The sequence below is a fragment of the Thalassophryne amazonica genome, chromosome 8 (assembly GCF_902500255.1).
Source record: "Thalassophryne amazonica chromosome 8, fThaAma1.1, whole genome shotgun sequence".
Taxonomy (NCBI): Eukaryota; Metazoa; Chordata; class Actinopteri; order Batrachoidiformes; family Batrachoididae; genus Thalassophryne; species Thalassophryne amazonica.
The window spans coordinates 93,662,797-93,688,331 of NC_047110.1; the positions used below are offsets into that span (position 1 = coordinate 93,662,797).

At 39.9% G+C, this 25,535-nt stretch overlaps 1 protein-coding gene and 1 long non-coding RNA gene across 3 annotated transcripts; both read left to right on the forward strand.

The window, feature by feature from the left end:
• The first annotated feature begins 1,197 nt into the window (after positions 1–1,197).
• LOC117515146 lies at positions 1,198–9,113 on the forward strand. Its single transcript, XR_004562080.1, has 3 exons — positions 1,198–1,230; positions 2,695–2,703; positions 8,988–9,113. It is a non-coding gene; the product is annotated as an uncharacterized LOC117515146 (long non-coding RNA).
• A 1,150-nt stretch (positions 9,114–10,263) lies between these two features.
• Positions 10,264–24,623, forward strand: zgc:153031 (uncharacterized protein LOC557552 homolog). Of its 2 annotated transcripts, XM_034175630.1 has the most exons (7): positions 10,264–10,403; positions 17,422–17,471; positions 17,651–17,756; positions 22,110–22,236; positions 23,631–23,746; positions 23,938–24,062; positions 24,258–24,622. In XM_034175630.1, exons 1-6 carry the CDS (start codon positions 10,291–10,293, stop codon positions 24,035–24,037), a joined length of 612 nt encoding a protein of 203 aa, XP_034031521.1. In that variant the 5' UTR covers positions 10,264–10,290; the 3' UTR covers positions 24,038–24,062; positions 24,258–24,622. The 2 variants fall into 2 exon arrangements, with proteins under 2 accessions (XP_034031521.1, XP_034031520.1); XM_034175629.1 differs by having other exon boundaries at positions 23,938–24,623.
• The last annotated feature ends 912 nt before the right edge of the window (positions 24,624–25,535 follow it).

Genomic DNA, 25,535 nt, shown 5'->3' on the forward strand with positions numbered 1-25,535 from the left:
TTGGTGCAAAAAGTGGGGAAAAGTAGCTCAGCTCTCAATGGTTTGCAGGCCAAAGTTAAAGCAATAGCCCTCAGTGCAATGTGTGTGCATTGCTATGCACACACATTGCTGTTATGTTGTGGATTTCTATGTTCATTTTGGAGATTAAGTATTGTATTTATTATTTAAGTATTTAATTTTGATTACAACTTTATTTTTCTGTAAGATAATGTGAATGTCATTTGATTCTATTTTGTATTTGGATATTGAACATTTTGCACACCATTGCACATCTGAAAGAAATTAAACTATTTAACGTGTTTACTATAAATGCAGTCTCCTGCCTGCTGATTTTACTTTCAAATAGTTAAATAAATGGGCCATACTTATACATCACTCTGTATGTAGAAGTTAATTAAAACGTATTTATGAGTTTGCTACCCCTTTAAGGTTAAAAACAAGAATGACACCTGTATGATGTAAGATAATTACAAATAATGCTAATGATTGTGGGTACGTTACACACATAACAGTGTAGCCTATGGAATAATGAGGCATCTGGCGCTGAGGTGATGGTAGGAGGGCCCCCAAATGAAATTCTGCTTAAGGCCCCATAAAGGCTTGGGCCAGCCCTGCTTAAAATCCAACGTCACAGAAACAGGTAGACAATGAAGAGACGCCAAAATGGGTGTAATGTGGTCGAACTTTCTACTTCCTGTCAAGAGTCTGGCAGCAGCATTTTGAACCAGTTGGAGACCCCTAATGCTGGACTGCAGTAAACCAGAAAATAGAGCATTGTAGTAGTCCAGCCTAGAGGAAATAAATTCTTGGATCAGGGTCTCGGCATCAGCCATAGACAGGATGGGGCACATGTTCGCTGTGTTTCACAGGTGGATGAAAGCAGTCCTCGTAATATCTCTAATGTGTAAGTCAAAGGACAATGTGGGATCAAAAATCAGCCCAAGGTTCCTCACTTTGTCAGTGTGATGTATGACACATATCTATGTTAACCGTTAATTGACCAATCTGATGCTGATGTCTCGCTGGACTAAGTACCATCATTTCGGTCTTGACCGAGTTTAAAGTAAGAAATTGCTGGACATCCAGCTTTTCACCAACACAAGGCAATCATCTAAGGATTTTATGTGCATGAAATTACCAGCAGTTAACGGCATGTACTACTGAGTATCATCAGCATAGCAATGAAAGGTAATCCCAAAACTTAGCAATACGTGCCCAAGGGGTGCTACAGTTCAATCAATCAATCAACTTTTTTCTTGTATAGCGCCAAATCACAACAAACAGTTGCCCCAAGGCGCTCCATATTGCAAGGCAAAGCCATACAATAATTATGAAACACAGTCTACGTCTAAAGCAACATAACCAAGGGATGGTCCAGGGTCACCCGATCCAGCCCTAACTATAAGCCTTAGCGAAAAGGAAAGTTTTAAGCCTAATCTTAAAAGTAGAGAGGGTATCTGTCTCCCTGATCTGAATTGGGAGCTGGTTCCACAGGAGAGGAGCCTGAAAGCTGAAGGCTCTGCCTCCCATTCTACTCTTACAAACCCTAGGAACTACAAGTAAGCCCGCAGTCTGAGAGCGAAGCGCTCTAATGGGGTAATATGGTACTACGAGGTCCCTAAGATAAGATGGGACCTGATTATTCAAAACCTTATAAGTAAGAAGAAGAATTTTAAATTCTATTCTAGCATTAACAGGAAGCCAATGAAGGGAGGCCAACACGGGTGAGATATGCTCTCTCCTGCTAGTCCCCGTCAGTACTCTAGCTGCAGCATTCTGAACCAACTGAAGGCTTTTTAGGGAACTTTTAGGACAACCTGATAATAATGAATTACAATAGTCCAGCCTAGAGGAAATAAATGCATGAATTAGTTTTTCAGCATCACTCTGAGACAAGACCTTTCTGATTTTAGAGATATTGCGTAAATGCAAAAAGGCAGTCCTACATATTTGTTTAATATGCGCTTTGAATGACATATCCTGATCAAAAATAACTCCAAGATTTCTCACAGTATTACTAGAGATCAGGGAAATGCCATCCAGAGTAACGATCTGGTTAGACACCATGCTTATAAGATTTGTGGGGCCAAGTACAATAACTTCAGTTTTATCTGAGTTTAAAAGCAGGAAATTAGAGGTCATCCATGTCTTTATGTCTGTAAGACAATCCTGCAGTTTAGCTAATTGGTGCGTATCCTCTGGCTTCATGGATAGATAAAGCTGGGTATCATCTGCGTAACAATGAAAATTTAAGCAATACCGTCTAATAATACTGCCCAAGGGAAGCATGTATAAAGTGAATAAAATTGGTCCTAGCACAGAACCTTGTGGAACTCCATAATTAACTTTAGTCTGTGAAGAAGATTCCCCATTTACATGAACAAACTGTAATCTATTAGACAAATATGATTCAAACCACCGCAGCGCAATGCCTTTAATACCTATGACATGCTCTAATCTCTGTAATAAAACTTTATGGTCAACAGTATCAAAAGCAGCACTGAGGTCCAACAGAACAAGCACAGAGATAAGTCCACTGTCCGAAGCCATAAGAAGATCATTTGTAACCTTCACTAATGCTGTTTCTGTACTATGATGAATTCTAAAACCTGACTGAAACTCTTCAAATAGACCATTCCTCTGCAGGTGATCAGTTAGCTGTTTTACAACTACCCTCTCAAGAATCTTTGAGAGAAAAGGAAGGTTGGAGATTGGCCTATAATTAGCTAAGATAGCTGGGTCAAGTGATGGCTTTTTAAGTAATGGTTTAATTACTGCCACCTTAAAGGCCTGTGGTACATAACCAACTAACAAAGATAGATTGATCATATTTAAGATTGAAGCATTAAATAATGGTAGGACTTCCTTGAGCAGCCTGGCAGGAATGGGGTCTAATAAGCATGTTGATGGTTTGGATGAAGTAACTAATGAAAATAACTCAGACAGAACAATCGGAGAGAAAGAGTCTAACCAAATACCGGCATCACTGAAAGCAGCCAAAGATAACGATACATCTTTGGGATGGTTATGAGTAATTTTTTCTCTAATAGTCAAAATTTTGTTAGCAAAGAAAGTCATGAAGTCATTACTAGTTAAAGTTAATGGAATACTCAGCTCAATAGAGCTCTGACTCTTTGTCAGCCTGGCTACAGTGCTGAAAAGAAACCTGGGGTTGTTCTTATTTTCTTCAATTAGTGATGAGTAGAAAGATGTCCTAGCTTCACGAAGGGCTTTCTTATAGAGCAACAAACTCTTTTTCCAGGCTAAGTGAAGATCTTCTAAATTAGTGAGACGCCATTTCCTCTCCAACTTACGGGTTATCTGCTTTAAGCTACGAGTTTGTGAGTTATACCACGGAGTCAGACACTTCTGATTTAAAGCTCTCTTTTTCAGAGGAGCTACAGCATCCAAAGTTGTCTTCAATGAGGATGTAAAACTATTGACAAGATACTCTAACTCCCTTACAGAGTTTAGGTAGCTACTCTGCTCTGTGTTGGTATATGACATTAGAGAACATAAAGAAGGAATCATATCCTTAAACCTAGTTACAGCGCTTTCTGAAAGACTTCTAGTGTAATGAAACTTATTCCCCACTGCAGGGTAGTCCATCAGGGTAAATGTAAATGTTATTAAAAAATGATCAGACAAAAGGGAGTTTTCAGGGAATACTGTTAAGTCTTCTATTTCCATACCATAAGTCAGAACAAGATCTAAAATATGATTAAAGTGGTGGGTGGACTCATTTACTTTTTGAGCAAAGCCGATAGAGTCTAATAATAGATTAAATGCAGTGTTGAGGCTGTCATTCTCAGCATCTGTGTGGATGTTAAAATCGCCCACTATAATTATCTTATCTGAGCTAAGCACTAAGTCAGACAAAAGGTCTGAAAATTCACAGAGAAACTCACAGTAACGACCAGGTGGACGATAGATAATAACAAATAAAACTGGTTTTTGGGACTTCCAATTTGGATGGACAAGACTAAGAGACAAGCTTTCAAATGAATTAAAGCTCTGTCTAGGTTTTTGATTAATTAATAAGCTGGAATGGAAGATTGCTGCTAATCCTCCGCCCCGGCCCGTGCTACGAGCATTCTGACAGTTAGTGTGACTCGGGGGTGTTGACTCATTTAAACTAACATATTCATCCTGCTGTAACCAAGTTTCTGTTAGGCAGAATAAATCAATACGTTGATCAATTATTATATCATTTACCAACAGGGACTTAGAAGAAAGAGACCTAATGTTTAATAGACCACATTTAACTGTTTTAGTCTGTGGTGCAATTGAAGGTGCTATATTATTTTTTCTTTTTGAATTTTTATGCTTAAATAGATTTTTGCTAGTTATTGGTGGTCTGGGAGCAGGCACCGTCTCTACGGGGATGGGGTAATAGGGGGATGGCAGGGGGAGAGAAGCTGCAGAGAGGTGTATAAGACCACAGCTCTGCCTCCTGGTCCCAACGCTAGACAGTCACAGTTTGGAGGATCCCAAAAAATTGGCCAGATTTCTAGAAATGAGAGCTGCTCCCTCTAAAGTGGGATGGATGCCGTCTCTCCTAACAAGACCAGGTTTTCCCCAGAAGCTTTGCCAATTATCAATGAAGCCCACCTCATTTTTTGGACACCACTCAGACAGCCAGCAATTCAAGGAGAACATGCGGCTAAACATGTCACTCCCGGTCTGATTGGGGAGGGGCCCAGAGAAAACAACAGAGTCCGACATTGTTTTTGCAAAGTTACACACCGATTCAATGTTAATTTTAGTGACCTCCGATTGGCGTAACCGAGTGTCATTACTGCCGACGTGAATTACAATCTTACCAAATTTACGCTTAGCCTTAGCCAGCAATTTCAAATGTCCTTCGATGTCGCCTGCTCTGGCCCCCGGAAGACAATTGACAATGGTTGCTGGTGTCGCTAACTTCACATTTCTCAAAACAGAGTCGCCAATAACCAGAGTTTGATCCTCGGCGAGTGTATCGTCGAGTGGGGAAAAACGGTTAGAGATGTGAACGGGTTGACGGTGTACACGGGGCTTCTGTTTAGGGCTACGCTTCCTCCTCACAGTCACCCAGTCAGCCTGCTTTCCCGACTGCACGGGGTCTGCCAGGGGGGAACTAACGGCGGCTAAGCTACCTTGGTCCGCACCGACTACAGGGACCTGGCTAGCTGTAGAATTTTCCACGGTGCGGAGCCGAGCCTCCAATTCGCCCAGCCTGGCCTCCAAAGCTACGAATAAGCTGCACTTATTACAAGTACCGTTACTGCTAAAAGAGGCCGAGGAATAACTAAACATTTCACACCCAGAGCAGAAAAGTACGGGAGAGACAGGAGAAGCCGCCATGCTAAAACGGCTAAGAGCTAGTAGCTACGCTAAGCTAGCGGATTCCCAAACAGGGAATCCGACACTAGACAGGCTGTGGAGCAGCACAGGTAACGCACGACAACAGTGCTAAATAAAATAAAAATCCACTAGACAGGCTGTGGAGCAGCACAGGTAACGCACAACAACAGTGCTAAAATAAAATAAAAATCCACTAGACAGGCTGTGGAGCAGCACAGGTAACGCACAACAACAGTGCTAAAAAATAAAATAAAATAAAAATAAAAATCCACTGGACAGGCTGTGGAGCAGCACAGGCAACGCACGACAACAGTGCTAAAACAAAATAAAAATCCACTAGACAGGCTGTGGAGCAGCACAGGTAACGCACAACAACAGTGCTAAAAAATAAAATAAAAATAAAAATCCACTGGACAGGCTGTGGAGCAGCACAGGCAACGCACGACAACAGTGCTAAAACAAAATAAAAATCCACTAGACAGGCTGTGGAGCAGCACAGGTAACGCACGACAACAGTGCTAAATAAAAATCCACTGGACAGGCTGTGGAGCAGCACAGGTAACGCACGACAACAGTGCTAAAAAAAAAAAATAAATAAAAAAAAAATAAAATCAAAATCCACTGGACAGGCTGTGGAGCAGCACAGGTAACGCACGACAACAGTGCTAAAACAAAATAAAAATCCACTAGACAGGCTGTGGAGCAGAACAGGTAACGCACAACAACAGTGCTAAAAAATAAAATAAAATAAAAATAAAAATCCACTGGACAGGCTGTGGAGCAGCACAGGCAACGCACGACAACAGTGCTAAAACAAAATAAAAATCCACTAGACAGGCTGTGGAGCAGCACAGGTAACGCACGACAACAGCGCCAAAAAAAAAATAAAATAAAAATCAAAATCCACTGGACAGGCTGTGGAGCAGCACAGGTAACGCACGACAACAGTGCTAAAAAAAAAAAAAAAATCCACTGGACAGGCTGTGGAGCAGCACAGGTAACGCACGACAACAGTGCTTAAAAAAAAAAAAAAATAAAAAAAAATAAAATAAAAATCCACTGGACAGGCTGTGGAGCAGCACAGGTAACGCACGACAACAGTGCCAAAAAACAAAACAAAAATCCACTGAACAGGCTGTGGAGCAGCACAGGTAACACACGACAACAGTGCCAAAAAATAAAATAAAAATCCACTGGACGGGCTGTGGAGCAGCACAGGTAACACACGACAACAGTGGTAAAAAATAAAATAAAAATCCACTGGACAGGCTGTGGAACAGCACAGGTAACACACGACAACAGTGCTAAAAAATAAAATAAAAATCCACTGAACAGGCTGTGGAGCAGCACAGGTAACGCACGACAACAGTGCTAAAAAATAAAATAAAAATCCACTGAACAGGCTGTGGAGCAGCACAGGTAACGCACGACAACAGTGCTAAAAAATAAAATAAAAATCCACTGAACAGGCTGTGGAGCAGCACAGGTAACGCACGACAACAGTGCCAAAAAATAAAATAAAAATCCACTGGACGGGCTGTGGAGCAGCACAGGTAACACACGACAACAGTGCTAAAAAATAAAATAAAAATCCACTAGACAGGCTGTGGAGCAGCACAGGTAACACATGACAACAGTGCTAAAAAATAAAATAAAAATCCACTGAACAGGCTGTGGAGCAGCACAGGTAACGCACGACAACAGTGCTAAAAAATAAAATAAAAATCCACTGAACAGGCTGTGGAGCAGCACAGGTAACACACGACAACAGTGCTAAAAAATAAAATAAAAATCCACTGGACAGGCTGTGGAGCAGCACAGGTAACGCACGACAACAGTGCTAAAAAATAAAATAAAAATCCACTGAACAGGCTGTGGAGCAGCACAGGTAACACACGACAACAGTGCTAAAATAAAATAAAAATCCACTAGGCAGGCTGTGGAGCAGCACGACAACAGTGCTAAAAAATAAAATAAAAACAAAAGCGTTAGCAAGCTAGTTAGCTTGCCAACGCTGATGAAGGTTAGCTGATAAAAGAGCTCCGTCGCGATGCTTCGACCGTTAGAGGTCTTCTTTAGGCGTTGGAGCACGGTAAAAAAAAAGTCTTGAAAAAGACTGTTAATTCAAAGAACTCAAACAGCTCAGTTCAAACAGCTAACAGATACAGCAGAACACCGCTGTGCTCTTTTGTATGCAAAAGTTTGGGCACCCCTGATAATTTTCATGATTTTCCTTTATAAATCATTGGTTGTCTGGATCAGAAATATCAGTTAAATATATCATCTAGCAGACAAACACAGTCATATTGGAGAAGTGAAATGAAGTTTATATGATTTACAGTAAGTGTGCAATAATTCTTTAAACAAAATTAGGCAGGTGCATAAATTTGGGCACCCCAACAGAAAAATACATCATTATATAGTAGATCTTACTTTTGCAGAAATAACAGCCTCTAAATGCTTGCAATAGCTTCCAATGAGAGTCTGGATTTTGGTTGAAGGTATTTTTGACCATTCTTCTTTACAAAACATCTTGGGTTTGATGGTTTCTGAGCATGAACAGCCCACTTAAAATGACACCACAGATTTTCAATAATATTCAGGTCTGGGGACTGAGATGGCCATTCTAGAACATTGTACTTGTTTTTATGCATGAATGCCTTAGTAGATTTTGAGCAATGTTTAAGGTCATTGTCTTGTTGAAAGATCCAGCCCCGGCGCAACTTCAACTTTGTCACTGATTCATGAACATTGTTCTCAAGAATCTGCTGATATTGACTGGAATCCATGTGACCCTCAACTTTAACAAGATTCCCAGTACCTGCACTGACCACACAGCCCCACAGCATGATGGAACCACCTCCAAATTTTTACTGTAGGTAGCAAGTGTTTTTCTTGGAATGCTGTGTTCTTTTTTTTAGCCATGCATACCACCTCTTGTTATGTCCAAATAGCTCAATTTTAGTTTCATCAGTCCACAACACCTTATTTCAAAATGAAGCTGACTTGTCCAAATGTGCTTTAGCATACCTCAAGCGACTGTTTGTGCCATGTACGCAGAAAAGGCTTCCTCTGCATTACAGCATCATACAGCATCTCCTTGTGCAAAGTGTGCTGTATAGTTGAATGATGCACAGAGACACTATCTGAAACAAGATCATGTTGTAGGTCTTTGGAGCAGGTCTGTGGGTTGACTATGACTGTTCTCATCATCCTTCTCTTCAGCTTATCAGATATTTCTTGGCCTGACACTTAAGGCCTTAACTAGTACTGTGCCTGTGGTCCTCCATTTCCTCACTATCTTCCTCACAGTGGAAACTGACAGCTGAAATATCTGAGATAGCTTTTTGTATCCTTCCCCCAAACCATGATGTTGAACAGTCTTTGTTTTGAGGTCATTTGAGAGTTGTTTAGAGGCTCCCTTGTTGCCACTCATTAGAAGAGATGCAAAGAGGGGAAACATTTGTAAATGGCCACCTTAAATACTCTTTCTCATGATTGGATTCACCTGTGTAAGGAGGTCAAGGGTCAGTGAGCTTACCAAACCAATTTTGTGTTCCAATAATTAGTGCTAAATGTATTCAAATCAATAAAATGACAAGGGAGCCCAAATTTATGCACCTGCCCAATTTTGTTGGGAGAAAAGCAGGGGGCCTAGGACAGACCTCTGTGGGACCCCATATCTCATATCACCAAGGTTAGAGGTAGTGTTGTTATATAAAATACAGTGAGAATGACTGGTTAGGTATGATGTCAACCATGCAAGGGTATTCCCAGTAATCCTAAAATGATTCTCCAACCTATCAAGTAGAGTATAGTGATCCACCATATCAAATGCAGCAGTAGAATCTAACAGCACCAGAACTGTAGTGGTGTCTGAATCCATTGCAAGCAGAAAATCATTCACCACTTTCATGAGAGCTGTCAGTGTGAAATAATATGAATGCAGACAGCAGTGGCTCAAAGAGATTATTCTCAGTAAGGTGGTCCATGAGCTGCTGTGAAACCACTTTTTCCAGAGTTTTAGAACAAAATGATAAGATTTGCTATCGGCCTACAATTTTTCAATACACTAAGGTCAAGATTAGATTTCTTAAGTAATGGTTTAATCATCTTGGTGGCAAGGTGGGCTGTCGTGCACGGAGTTAATTAGATTTAGACTCAGATCCATTTTTAACTCATAATGTCTGATTAATTTCTGAGTTATTTGTATTTTGATGAAATTACTTCCAATAATTGAATCACATTTTCCCGCAACATTATCTATCTGTTCACCAAATGTTATTTGAATCTGTTAATGATTGATTGAGTGATTTTGTTTAGTAGAGTTCAGTGTAAGTACATAATATAATTGTAAGTACATTAACAATACATGGATGAACACACTTATTTCCATTGTGGTCCATCCTGACTTTTTGAGTTATCCTACTAACAGACAAACACTGATGAAATCTTTGATGGAGGTATAATGATTGAAAGTGCAAATGTAACTATGCACCAATGGGCTGGTCGTTGTGGGTTTTTAAACAATTTGCTCCTGTTAGTTCCTGCAATTTTGTATTAACAACATATGTAGTATGCACTTTTTTCTTCTTATGGATATTTGCACATTTTCTACATATTATCTCTCCTCACCTGAAATAATCATGCCCCCCACTGAGAAATAACCCAGAGCCGCCGGGTTCCCTGTCTGGCTTTTAATGATCGGATCTGTTTCAAGCTCTATCAATTGTTTCAGGAAATTCCTCCATTTAAAACAAAACAAAAAAACAAAAACAGTGCTGTCATGAATCTGATGCTCAGTGGTTGACGTTGCTGTGCTGTGGGAGGAGCGATCGATTCAGGGCGTGTCTACAACGTCCAATTGCAGCGTGCGTGCGGTGGGCGGACCGTGTCATTGATGATTTAGTTTTCCTGCACGCGCACAGCCTGCACACACCTGAGATGGAAAGGAAGCACGAGGACGGCAGCGTGCATCGGAAGCCTGTCCGCCTCATAGCGGCGGCCTGTAACGGCATGGGGATCGGGAAGAACGGAAACCTGCCGTGGAATTTACCGTAAGAAAACATGCTGGTCGTTACGTCTGCAGCCTGATCAATGAAAACGCGGAAAACCGCTCCTTTTGTAATGCTGTCCCTTTAAAAAAAAAAAAAAAAAAGGCAACAAAATATATACACACGGTATTTTTTTATGTTTTTGCAATCTTTTACTGAGTGAAAGGCTCTGGCGTTTTTTTTTTTTAGTATCAATGTCAATATTTGATTCTGCACCACTAATGTTGATCCTGGAAAATGAGATAGTCTTGCGAATACAACTCAAAAGTTTGGCATCAGCTACAAAGAATTGTCAGGTTTGTTTCAATACCAAAATCTAAACAGATTATGCAGGCAAGGTGGGCAGATCGATTCTAATATCGATACCAACGCTGGTATTAATATTGAACGATCCTCGTGTAAAAAGATCGATACTCAAGCTTTTTTCTCTCCCGTACGCACTGACTGTTGCGCACGCAGATTCATCAAAGTCTACTCTCTGTCTGTAAGAGCAGCACTGTCACACAACACAGAGCAGCGCACCCCTGTATTGTGGTTTGTCAGCCCTCTACCTCAGGAGACTTTGTTTTAAGTTGTGTTGAGTGATATTTTTTTTTTTTTAAACAAAAATGTTGATTGTGATATTTTCTTGTCACGTACAGTGTTTGGCGAAATTCTATCCTAGGTCTTTTAGATCCTTTAGATCTATGAAGCTTAAATATGAAAATATCTATTGGCGATACTGGGCCTGTATTTTCTTGATATCGGATCAATACCAAAATTCCCGGTATTGCCCACCTCTAGTGGTGGCAAAGTGGTTAGTATGCTTGGTTTAAGGGCCTCACTTTAATATAGTCTAAACCAGGGGTGGGCAATCATGTGCCATGAAGGACAGAGACCCTGCAGGTTTTCCTTGCTACCAATCACCTCAGCAGGTGATTTCATTAATGATCAGGTGTTTATGCTTAGGGGAGAAGCTAATCAGCAACCCACCTGCTGAGGTGATTGGCTGCAAGGAAAACCTACTGTGTCTTTGCCCGCCCCTGCTCTAAACAGATTCTTTTTATTATTAACTGCGGTGCATTGAGATGGCACATGTATATTTGGTAATAATTGGCAACCACTGTGCCCTTGCTTTGTCGTGTCACAAGGCAAGATGGCATTATAGAGTTCAAAAGAAAATTTATGACACATTGCCATAGAAAGAGATAAAGAAAAGAACTTTGAGTTGAGTATCATAATACCATGAATGAGTTTCGCTGGAGGAAAGAAGTATATCGGAAAAGCAAGCGTTCAAAGGGCTTTATGTTGAAAGTTGACTTTGAGCAATTACAGGGGTGGTGGCCAAGTGGTTAGTGCGTGTGGTTTCAGTGCAGAAATTTGCCATATTTCTCCATGTAATGTGGAGTTGCGTCAGGAAGGGCACATTGTAAAACCTGTGCCAAATCAACATGTAGATCCACTGTGGTGACCCCAAGTGAAAACAAGGGAGCAGCCGAAGGGACTTACAACAGTCATTTAAAATGGTTAAAAAGGGGAAAAAAATAGGAAATATGAATGCAAAACACTGCCTAAGGAAAATAATTTACTGAGTTACCATCTGGTTGGAGACTTGCATGTGTAGACCTGCCTGGTTACGGGGATAGTCACAGTGCCAAACATTCCATGTGGCTACAAAGAACAGTGCCTCATTACTGAAGAAATTTACACCAGACAAAAGGCTGACCTAACTTTTAATCGCCAAACAGAAAGGTATTTGTGGGAAAATTAGATAGTTATACAAGACAAAATTAACTCAGCCACATGGGGTGTACATTACATGCACAGGTAAATGAGGTGGGAAGAAACAGAAAGGGCATACACTGGAATTTTTATCAAATCTCGGCCACATTGGGTGCATTTGGAGTGCCTGTCTCAAGCCTGGATAAATACGTAGGGCTACATCAGGAAGCGCATCTGATACAATAACAAATTGAATTTTCAATCGGGATGAGTCAGGGTCCGGATTAACGACGACCACCACTGGTGCTGTTGCTCAACGTGGTGCCAGGGAAAATTGTTCTCTTCTTCAAAGAAGAGGCAAAGAACATGTCAGGAGGCAGTGAGAGATGAAGAAAGTTATGAGTTGGGATGTTTGAATGTTGGCATTATGACTGATAAAGAGACAAAGTTGGCTGGTATGATGGAGAGGAGAAAAGTAGGCATACCCTATGTGCAAGAGACCAAGCAGAAAATCACCAAGGGCCCTTGGGCAAGGTCCTTAATCCCCTAGTTGCTCCTGGTGTGTGGTGAGCACCTTGGCGGCACATCAGGGTGAATGTGAGGCATTATTATAAAGCGCTTTGAGCCTCTGGTGCAGATGGAAAGCACTATATAAATGCAGTCCATTTAAGCATTGGAGGCTTGTTCAAACTGTTGCATCATGGTGTGGATGGGAGGAGAAATGGTGTTGTCATTCCAAAGGAAGAGTATATTAGGGTGATTCTTTAACTACGGGCACTATTGGCCTTGTAAATGTAACTTCCACCACACCATTGCCTTACAATATAAAGCGCCTTGGGGCAACTGTTTGTTTGTGATTTGGCGCTATATACATGTGCTCTGATGTCACTGTTTATCTCCATAGAAACTACTCAATCTTTCATACAAACTGTTTAAAGGGACATTACAGTGTTGTGGTGGAAATTACGGCAATAGTGTGGGACAACTACATTTTGTTTAAAAAAAAAAAAAAAAAAAATCACAACAGTTGTATGACATTGAATACCCCAATTATGTTTTGATTATTTTACTGATTTTATTCAGAGATATTTTAAAACATTAGAAAAAACATTTCTTTACCATTCATTTTTATCATTGAAGATCAAAAGTCTGGGTGTGGGACAAGCACAAAACGGCAATATTTGCATATAATGATGCTGAAAAAAGGTGAAAGTCATCATAGACTACTAGAACAAATTTCTTAACACACTTTCATTGTAAAGATAACTATAAAAAGTGTGAAATTTCCCCTTTTTTCTGTTTTTCTTACAATATGATCAAAGGACATAAGTGCCCGTAGTCTAAGAATCACCCATTAAGAGTGTGGTGGAGGTTAAGCAAGTGTCTAACAGGGTGAGGAGTGCAAAGTTGGAAATTACAGGAGTAGTGATGAATGCCATCAGTGCATATGCCCCACAAGTCGTCCGTCCATCTGTGCTCAGCATAAGTCCAGTCCTATTGTCAGACTCTTGAAATGATGTGGATGTCCAGGCACATCCACAATTTCTCAGATAATCACTCGATGTAAAAACCACCGACAGCTGTCTGAACGCCATCTCAAAGCCGTCCTGTGAGACCAAAACGGAGGTGTTCTTTGTCTCGCTCCATCAGCAAATCGGTCATGACGCAGGAAGCCTCCGCTCGGCTTTCCATGACAAAATCTCTTGTTAAAAGTGAAATCTGCTGGAAAATTGTTGATGTCCAGCTCTTGTGATAACCAGAGAAAGTGCACACGACGGTCTCGGATCCACAGAGCCATCTGTTTAGAAATGATCCGGTGGTTTGTGGCTCTTGATGGCGGCACGGCGCTCAAGCGTCCTTAAAGCTATAGTAACAGTCCTTATTCTCTGTGAAGCCTGTAAAATTTTCACCGAAAGCCAGATAAATTTTTCTATGGTTTCCAGCTGCCAGTCTAACAGTTTCTGAAAAAATTCTGATGGGGGAAAAAAAGCCCAAATCATTCCGCGACAATGAAAATCCGCCGAGGGGGTGGACCACTCCTCACTCAAAGCCTGCTCACAGGCGAATGACGCAACTGACAGGCGTGGAAAAACTCACACATGCGCACGAGGGTTCAGGCTTGTCTGACGCAGTCACACGTGATTCAAATCCGTATAGTTTTTGAAAAAATAAAAAGGTCGGTTTCTTTTCTAATAGACTTCGTATATACATCTTTCTCATATTATGTAAAAGCTAGCGAGAAATAAACACTTCTAAAACTGAAACCGCTGTTTTTGGGACCTAATAATACCTCTGACCTTATTTACAAGAAGTTTTGCAGACATTAGCTTGCACGCTAACTTTCTGTTAGATATATTCCTGTATTTATATATCATTTTATTAAGGTCAGCATAGGATGTCACTTCCTAATGTAGCTTCTTGCTAACGGCTTCATTTCTGGTATATTATGTAAAAGCTAGCAAGAAATAAACACTTCCAAAACTGTAACCTGATAAACACCTATGGAGTCATTTACAAGACATTTTGCAGATGTTAACTTGCATGCTAACTTTGTTAGATATAGTCCTGTATTTATATATCATTTTATTATTTTGCATTCTTTGCAATTTGTTTTGGTATTACATAATTACTTAAATGGTTATATTCTTAGGTTGGTATATTTTTAGTCTATTTGCTTAAACATGCATGTTAAACTGGGCAGAACCGGTTTTCCACCTAGAACAAAGAGATTCAAGTTACAATATAAATTATAATATGTCCTGTTATGGGCGGGGGCTGGACCTCCCTTTAATGCCCACAGGGACCAATAAAGGAAATATTTTGTGAAATAAGGTCTACATTTGTCACACCCATGTTGTGTTTTATAAAAAGTTTGTCTTTTGTTCGGGGTTCTGAATGGCTGGATCTCCTACGAGAGAGAAGTTATTCAGAATCCAGCCGTGTTTTCCACTGTAAATTTGAATAAATTTAAATTGAGAAATAGTTTCACTTTGTAAGGGACAGTATTACAGTAAGAACCAGGTGAAATTAACACTTTACCTCCCTTAAATTTGACTCATTAACTGCAAATGCACAGAGGGTGATCTAGAAATATTCCTTGTTTTGCATAACATGAACAAATGATTTGAGCTAATAGAATTAATAAATGGAATAGTGTTGACAGTGTTGAATGCTTGGTCTCCAAAGTAAAGGTCAAACAAGGTCTACGTCTATTGGATTCTATGACATGTGACATATGTTACCCCGTGATAAGGATGATGCATGGTCCAAACTATTCATTTTTAAAACCGTATTAACTAGTAATTTGCATCACTTTTTACCAAAATTGGAGCAACTTTAACTTTTGACCCCTGTACAAACCGACACTGACCTTTGTCACCATTCTTGCTGTTTTTATCCCATAACTCCATAGAATTCAGTTACAGACTGCCCAAACCATACCTTTTTGGAATCTTTATGATCAGGCAAGTAATGTGGCATAGGTTTCAATATAACTAGAGCATCTTTTAATTTTAACCCCTGTGTAACAGGGGATGCAAGTGTCCGATTGGCCAACTGAAAGTTCAAGTGGCCAATCGGTTTTTTCAAAAGAAGATTGTCTGAGGAGTATTTCTGCTGAATTTGATGCTTTTATCACCATTTGCAGGATTATGCTCTAAATATTATCTGCTGCACTATAAGAGGTCTGCCAGATACATGGGAGCCAAGCCACTCAAAACTTTAAAAGTAAACAAAATTTTAAAATTAATTCTAAAAAAGAGGCAAGAATAGGGGTAATGTGCTCACATCGACGTGTTCCTGTCAGTAGACGTGATAGCGAAGCCTGATCAATACCAGCATAAAGGGCATTACAATAATCCAGGCAAGTGATTACAAATGCATGGAGGACTTTCTAAATCTCAACAAGATAAAAAAAATACGATCTTAATTAATTACACAACTGCAAATTATAAAGAACACAATGCTCATACGGTTGAGGGTATTTTAGCATTGCATTGTACGAGGGATGAGCCTTAGAACTTTTCAGCCTACCCTCGTATTTTAATCTGTTGAAGGCACTCAAGAACAAACAGTGCAATTTCCAGTTATCTGGTGACACACTGTACCCAGACAAAGCAATCTTTAAATACCACAGGTTTTATGCTTCACTGAGTACAGAATGCATAAAAACTCTGACTTTTTTGTGTTTGTTTTTTGATCATTAAAAATATAAAGAATGCATCTGATTGGTCAGAATTTTTATGACGTGTGTAAGGGGGCCAACCTCCCACCTTAACTTTAAAGTAGGCATCCAGTACATTGGTCATTGTCGTATTTACCCATAATGTAAAGAATTGCATTCAGACCTGTGTGACCAATTTGTTACCTGGTGTTATGTTCACTGTCACACATTTTATCAGGTGTTATATAAATTCCACCTTGTCTGTTCCTTATCTCACATATGCTGCCATATTTTCGTCTTATTCCATACAACAGTTTTATAATTTTCACTTATTCCAACATCTACCAGTACCCAAATAAACAATACTGTCATTCCTGCATGTGTAGAGGTACAGCACCATCATACTCTAAATTTCAGGGAATGCAAGTGTCCTCTTACCAATTATTTACTGAAATAAAATAAATCATGCATATTTTGGTCACATGTTCAGTTCCCTGCCCTTGACCATGACAGGATCTTGAGATCTGCAGTTGGTCCCAGGTACAAAATTGTGGATGCCCACTTTTCCTAATGGTTGGATTGTGTCAAACTGTAATTAGGTTAAGTTAATTGAAAAGGTTTTTTTATGTACATGCAATGATAATAAATATTCTTCTTTACTACATCCACATTCAAGCATCAGTAAAATATCTCAAAGACCAGACCTTCAACAAGTCTCCCTACACAGAAAAAATGTTTCTATGGATATGGCCGATTTCTTAACGCTATAAGTCCAACTGTCATCCACGGGACTTAAAATTCTTGCCCCTGTATACAAAAATTTCCATTACAGCAGCTGTTTCTGCTTCATCTACTTTTGCATTGTACCTGCAGAATTCATGTTTTGGGATACATCTTCTGTACCCTTAGACACTTTGAAAAACTTTCAGCCATTTTTAAAAACCAGCTTAGGGTTGAGACCATGTGGTGCAAAGGTGTCAGGATGAGGCAGCACATGACTGCATCCTGTGTAACATACGAATGTCTTTTTTTTTTTTCTCTCTCTCTCTCTCTCTCTCTCTCTCCTTGTGCTTAACTTTAAACAATTGGTCTTCAGATTCAAGTGTTGAACTGTCTCATTTCCACTTCTTTTAATATTGAGAATCTGACTCTTTACAGAGCTGAGTTCCAGTACTTTCTGACAAGTGTCAGCAGAGTGTCACGACCAGGTACGGTGTTCTTAAACATGAAAATGTTCCAAAGTGAAAGATTTCTTTAGTGTAGTAATCAGACCTGTAGCTCTAGCTGTCACTCAGTGTTTGCAGTGAAGGTGCTATAGCACCATAGCTGAGATTGGTGACAAGAAAGTTGATGCAAGTAAATTTATGTCCAATGTTATTTACCACAGGAAGGATGAATATGTTGGTATTTGGCAGACTGAGTTGGTTTTCCTGCCCGGAAAGTCTATTCCCAATGCCCAATGTTCTTCATGTGGTGCTGAGTAAAACACTGAGGTGAGTTTGCACTCTCATGCACAATTCTTTAAACTTTTATTTTCTTATTACTAGTGTATTAATACCTGTTGGCATGAACACAGTAAGGGCTCCGATGCCTGGCCTCACTGAACATGACTGACATCTGACTGATCTTGTAATTCTGGAACCTACCTAAGTGTGGGTCACATTTAGTCCACATTGGGTTGAAAATCAAATTCACTGGTATGAGCAGGAGAAGGCAGTTATGAGAAGTTCTCCTACACTCCATCCCAGAGAACCTTCATACGCTGTCCCATGGAAATGACACACTGAGGAACGAGAAAAAAAACTGTGAATTAAAAACGCCGGACGATTCCCCTTTTCTTGCCTGCAACAATAGTCCCAGTAGTCATGATTGACATCTTTAAATGCCTTTGACAGAGGACCAGAAATCAGAACCAGCACATCCACAATCACTGTAGAGAAATTATTTAATTTTTCCAGTTACACACCCTCAGAAATGGCGTAACAGCAGTGTAATTTTCTCAGGCACGCTGTTATAATACTGGCGAGACGTGCATATATATTTAAATCAATCTTTGGATGTATGAATCTATCTGTGGGAATTAAAATGAGAATTTAAAATCAGCGAATCGATCTTTTCAACCCGACCAGAAAATCACAAAGGGCCCTTGGCAAAGTCCTGCATCCCCTAGTTGCTTCCGGTGTGTAGTGAGTACCTTGTATGGCAGCACCCTGACATTGGGGTGAATGTGAGGCATTATTGTAAAGCGCTTTGAGCATCTGATGCAAATGGAAAAGCGCTACATAAATGCAGTCTATTTATCATTTAGTACAAAGTGTGAATATACGGTTTATACGATGACTGTTGAGGCAGATTTTACTGCTGTGTGTGTGTGTATATAAAAAAATATATATATATATATATATTAGGGGTGTCACGATTTCGATATTTCATTGAAATCGATCGAAATTACGTCATGGTCTCGAGCCTCGAAGTCAAAAAGGGGATCGACGATCCCGCCCCCTAAGCTGCGCAAGCACGCACGCGACGCAGTACACTGTAGCCGACGCCGCTAGTTTGCTAACCTGCAGAGTATGTCACCATGGCAAGTGCAGATAAGGACGCCTTACTGGAGCTGGAAGCCGCTCCTGCTTCTCTTAAATCAGCAGTATGGAAATATTTCGTGTTCACGGTGAGTTATGTCGACAGCGTTTGTGTTGTCGACAAGAAGACAACAGTGTGCAAAATGTGCTACACGCGTGTGCCTTACCCGGCTACGGGAAACACAACGAACATGGCTGGACACATTCGCCGTCATCACAAAGATGTTGATTTGGCTGGAAAAACATCATCATTGGTCCAGCCAACTATTGACTCTTCGTTTGTAATGAAACTTGCACAGACCTCAGCTCGCGCTAAAGCAATAACTAACGCTATAGGGCTATTCATAGCAGCAGACCTGCAGCCTTATTCAGTGGTGGAAAACGCTGGGTTTAAACATTTAATTAGCGTACTTGAGCCGCGCTACAGTATTCCCAGCAGATCGCATCTTACAACCAAATTGTTGCCCTCCATGTATGAAGATGCTAAAGAAAAAGTTTTGAGGGGTCTAAGCACTGCAGAGTTAGTTGCCATAACAACAGATGGCTGTACCTCAAGAGCAACTGAGAGCTACATTACAGTGACAGCACACTACGTCAATAATGATTGGGAGATTGAAAGTCCAGTACTTCAAACTCGCCCTATCTATGAATCACACACAAGTGATAATTTGGCAGAAGTGCTAAAGGAAGCAGTATTAGAATGGAAACTGGATAAACAAAATACAACCATCCCTGTGACCACTGATAATACCAAAAACATTGTCAATGCCTCAAATGCAGCTGGATTGTCACCGCATATAGGGTGTTTTGCACACACAGTAAACCTGGCATCCCAGAAGGGGTTGGGAGTAAACCAGATTTCTCGTCTGTTGAGCAAAGTCAGGAGAGTCGTCACCTTCTTTCATAAGAGCACGACTGCAGCAGTTGTCTTAAAGGCCAAACGAGATGCTCCAGCTTCCTCCTCACAAGCTGATTCAAGACGTCACTACAAGGTGGAACTCCAGCTATGACATGCTCAAACGCTACTTAGAGCAACAAGCTGCTGTTTATTCTGCACTCACAGAAAAAGATGTTAAAGAATGCCAAAGATCTCATCACACTCTCTGATCAAGATGTGACTGTTCTGGAGGATGTGGTTGAGGTTCTGAAGCCCATGAAAACAATCACAACTCTATTGAGCTCAGAACAGCAGCCTACTGTGTCTATGATCCTGCCACTCAAACACTCCATTCTCACAACAATGAAACATAGTGGCACAGATTCACAGATTGTGAAGGATGTTAAATCTGCTATAGCAACCAACATTGAAGGGAGGTATTCAGATCCCAGTCTTCAATAGTTCCTGAATGAGCGCACTGCCTTGGACCCTCGGTTCAAGTCTTTACCCCATCTGGATGACCCCTCTCGGAAAGAGATATTCAACAGTCTGGCTGAGAAAATCCTACAAAAGCATCCCACACAGGTATGTGACCAATTGAAATTCATATGATGAAATGTCAGCTATTAATAGTGATGCAAATTTATCTTGTAATTGAAATACTGATACATTTATAAATTTATATTATTTTTTTAGACTCAGGCCTCAGGAAAAGGGACCAGCCAATACCATGCAGAGAACCCAGAAACTGTAGCATCCAGTGAAGGCAGCTCCCCAGCAAAGAGAATCACACTCAGTGAACTGTTTGGTGACTTTTATAGCACAGCCTCCACTACATCAACAACACCAAAATCATGGCCTGATGTTGTCAAGGAGGAGATTGAGCTATACAGGATGGCAAAAGTAATTTCTGTGGATGCAAATCCACTGAAATGGTGGAAAAACAATGAGCATCAGTACCCAAATTTGTCCAAGCTTTCCAAACATTATCTTGCTGTGCAAGCAACAAATGTAGCAAGTGAGTGTTCTCCACAGCAGGGGACATTGTGACTGCTCATAGAGCAGCCCTTTCTCCAGAGAATGTGGACGTTCTCATCTTCTTAAACAAAAACTTGAAAATATAAAAATAACTGTCTTGTCTAGCCACAAATATGTTAATAGTTTTGGTACCTTAAGGAGCATCTTTCTCCCCACATAAAGTTATACCTTAGTTAAAGAAAAATGACAGTTGTCATTCTCAGGGACCAAGTTTTATTTTTTTATGTTCAACTGTTGTAGGATAGAGTTTAGTTTGTTATGGCTCTAATTGTTCTATTACTTTGCACATGACTGTTACTGTATTTTTTTTTTTATTTTGTTATGTTGCACATTGCTATTTTAATAGCGCACACTGCTGCTACCAAAAAAGCCACTAGATGGCAGCTACCCTCTGACCTCTAATTTTTATTATTTGTTTTTGTTGTTCCACTTGACTGAGAAGATTGTTACATTATATCTTAATTAAATTATTAAAATTTTACCTTTAGTGCCTAATGTGATGTATTACAAAAAGTATCACTTATACCAAGCCCAACTTTGATGAATCAAACCAATGACTGATCATAGACTAATCTAAAACTGGCATAGGCCTCTGTTGTAAGAAAAACAAAATCGAGAATCGAATCGTGACCCTAAAATCGAATCAAGGATTTGGAGAATCGTGACACCCCTAATATGTATGTATATGTGTGTGTGTGTGTGTGTGTATATATATATATATATATATATATATATATATATATATATATATATATATATATATATATATATATATATATATACACACACACACACACACAGTGTGTGCTGTGCAAAGTTAATACCCTCTTGAGCTTTTACATGTTTGAGTTTTTATAGGACATCAAAAAAAAAAAAAAAAATCCAGGTTTTTTTATATTTAAAATTTCTAAAATGATGCTCTTTAAACTCAGTGCAAAGTTATCTCTACATCATGAATTCAAAGAAATAAAAAATCTTAAAAGCCAAAACGATGGTATGAATAAGTGCCCCCTCCAGTATAACATAAGCAATTACTCTTACATCCAGTCTTCAGACAAGTCAGGGGATGGATACATGAACATGTCCAAGACACTGATTGTCTTTGTATTTCTTCATAATTGGTGTAAATAAATTCTAACAATATGTACTCTATGGTAAATCTGTGTGGAGGAGACAGTTCTCAAAAATTAAAGGACCATGCAAGAAGGAGACAAGTGAGGAAAGCCACCAAGACAACCCTGAAGAAGTTATAGGCTTCTCTGGCTGTGATTGAGAAAATTGTGCAGAGTGCAAGTTTTTAATTTTGCTTCACGTGTTCACTCCTTGTTGTGGCATCTCTGTTTTTGCAGCTCTGTTCCCGATCACGCTCACTTTGTGTGTCAGGACTTTGAGAGTGCAACCCGACTGGCATCACAGCTGCCCCTCGCTGACCTCATAGAGACCATCTGGGTTGCAGGTGGAACTCGGGTGTACGAGGTAAATGTGCCTAAAGGCATCAAAACGAGAGCACACACTTGAAGCCATTTGAAGTTGGAAAAGTGTTGACATGTGATTGATGTGCATACTTCAAATCACATCATCCGTTGGATTTTATAGGCATAACACGTGAGCGACATTGACGGGGTGTGGCCTCAACTTTAGATGTGAAAGTTTTAACTTGCTCAGTTTGTCATCGACACACTAGTGTCCATAGAGGAAGATACATGATTAAAAGTATGTGGCCGCCTGACCGTCAAGCCTACATGTCAGTTTGTTCAACTTCCTATTCCAAAACTATCAGCCCTGCAACATGGTGTCATTCTCTGGTGTCCATAGCACCATCTGTTGTTTACAGCCACACATTACAGTTCAAGTCCTCAGATTTGGGTGAGAACCTGCTTTTAAATCATGTCCTTTTTTTTTTTTTTATTACACCACCTGCAAATGGGTACCAGCCTTGGCTGGGGGAGTAACCTGTGATGGACTGGCCTCCCATTCAGGAGGAGTTGTTTCACTCTAACGGATCCCTTTTATAAGCACCAGTCCAATTGGCCCCAGGTCCTATATAGGATTTATACTGTCTTCAGTGAGAAGTATTTACCTCTATCATCTGCATTCTTAACCTGTGATTTTCAGTCTGCACTTCATGACGAGCAGGTCCTAGGTAATAGTGCCCATGGGCATGTAGGCAGTAATGGGTGTCATGTGAAACGTGTAGGTGAACTCATTAACTCTGTTTATTAATAGTTTCAACATAGGGTACACACAGTATGTGTTTGTTTGTAGCATAGGCACAGATGACAACCAAACGTGCTGCCCAATGATGTCATTCAAGTGATTACGGTGCACAGTGTACCGATCAGTTTGTTTGTCGTAACAACACACACAGACGTGAACATCTGTTCCTGTGCGTTTTTACGGCGCAGTTCTTCCTGTCATTAAACACTCTTTGATATAGAAATTTATTCATGTTTATTTGCCCGACTCGGTTTTAAACATGTGCTGAAAGTAATCGAGCCCTGTTAGGAAGTTTCCACCTTGTTGCTTAAAAACAAAAAGGCAGTTTAATGGTGTGTTTCTCATGCCGTGTAAAGAAAATTTGTGGTCGTAAACCGAGATTTTCCCCACTCCCGTATATGTCGCAGGACCTCTAATGCTAGTTTAAAAAAAGTGACTAATACGCCGGAAAATACGGTACTTGTTTTTATTTGCTCATAAGGAACAAGAACACTCTCTCAAAATAGACACACAGCAAGACTTGAGATGTGATACAATGTTGAATCATATGACATTTGATACTGCGTTGGGGAATCCCCACTAAAGTTGAATACTGTTGCATTTTTCTTCATTGGTGAATATAAACGATGCAGCTTTGTGACTTGTTCTGTCAGGATGCCCTGATGCACCCCTGGTGTGACCTGATTTACCTGACGGACATCATGGCCGATTTCGACTGTGACGTGTTCTTCCCTCAGTTTGACAGGAGTGTGTTTAAAGTGCAAGACAGGTATGAGTTTGCAGTGCTGTGAAACATGCAAACGGTAACTTTTCCAATTATCATTCTGCAGTTAAGTTTCTGTCTGATAAACAGGACTTTAGGCGACTCAGTCTGCTTATTTACCTCGTGTTAGTTCAGATTACGTGGGATTTGTAAAGTCTCACTTTTTCCTCCCTGTCTCTTGTTTTCTTTCCAATAAGTTTTCCTGGCGTACCAACGGGAATTCAGGAAGAGAACGGCATCAAGTACAAATTTCAAGTCTACAAGAAAGAAATTTGTGAGGCGGTGTCGAGTCAGTAAAATATGAAGAAAACAGACTTTACTGGTGACTTCTTCTTCCTTTTAGTCCTCAAACCTCTGACAACTTTCAACACATACTGAAGAATCATTTCCTGTATAAACTGTAACCACTTGAAGTGCAATATGCATCTTTCTCCTTGAACAGAAGAATGAATGAGCATGTATATTTGATGTCTGTGGCACCATGTTTGATATTTTGTTGTTGTTCTGTGATCTTCAGATACACCGTGCAGTGCAACGGGACTTAGAGTAGTAACATCTCAGATCACCCCCAACTCCAGCAGTGCTGTACCACCCTAAAAAAATAAAATTAAATAAGAGGCAAAAGTCACATCATCATTCAGTCTCATAATGTGTAAAATTTAATCTGCATGTTTTTATGGAAATGACTTTCAATTATTACAGCTTAAATCAGTTTCTATCTGCTGCGCAGTGATTCTACTACTAGTAGCATAGTATTTATCAGTATTGTAGTGATGATTTGTGAAGATATGTCATAGTACAGTTTGCAAATGAAACATCAGTGGAGATTTAAACCATAATGTTTTAGTAGCTCTTAAACATCCTGACACCAAGTTCATTACATTAGTTTTAGCTGGGATACTTCAGCCAAATAACTCAGTTTTAAGGATTAAAAAGTACAGAGATGATATTGTTTTCATGCTTACTAAGCTTTGTTTTAAATTTGACTGACAAGCTTTTCATTATTACGGTGACTTTTTTTTTTATATACAGGTGTGTCCAAGATTTTGGAACTGTATGTTACATCATAGTTTTGTGAAAAGAAAAAGCTTTTTAGAAAGAATATGACTAAAGGATGAATGAAGAATTGGCCCCTGCTTGGTGTCCTGTCTTCCAGCAGTCTGTAGACCTTCATACTGTACCAACCCTCTGGAAAAGATCCATTATTGTTCCAATTGCCAAAAACTCGTGCTCATCTGGAAACAATGACTATAGGCCAATAACTTCTGTTGTAAGCAAGTGCTTCGAAAAGATTATGCTATCTTTCCTCAAAACGGATGTTAATCCCGTACTTGACCCATTCCGATTTGCTTATAGGCAGGGTAGAGGCACTGATGATGCCATCAACAGCTTAACCCACCTTTCACTTAAGCATTTGGAAGATCCTACTGCATATGCACAGATTTTATTGGTTGATTTCAGTTCAGCCTTTAATACATTACAACCATACCTGTTGCTGTCTAAGTTAAAGGAAATGAATGTCAACCCATTTTTAATTTGATGGTATTCTTTTTTAACTAATAGATTACAAGAAGTCAGAGTTAACTGAGCTCTTTCGGTACTCAAATCAAGCACAGCTGCACCACAAGGCTGTGTCAGTTCTCCTGTCCTCTTCACTCTTTATACTAATAACTACTGTAATAACTTTGTTTTTAAATTTTCTGATGACACAGCCATTTTGAGCCTACTGCACAAAGACTAAAGTCCAAGTACTTCACTGAAGTGAAACACTTTGTGCAGTGGTGTGATGACAACC

Bases quoted from the DNA above. Each gene is read 5' to 3' on its own strand.
- zgc:153031 (XM_034175629.1), top strand. From the start codon at position 10,291: ATGGAAAGGAAGCACGAGGACGGCAGCGTGCATCGGAAGCCTGTCCGC. The intron at 17,472-17,650 runs GTACGGTGTTCT...TATTTACCACAG, and splicing joins CAGCAGAGTGTCACGACCAG to GAAGGATGAATATGTTGGTA. The intron at 17,757-22,109 runs GTGAGTTTGCAC...CTGTTTTTGCAG, and splicing joins GTGCTGAGTAAAACACTGAG to CTCTGTTCCCGATCACGCTC.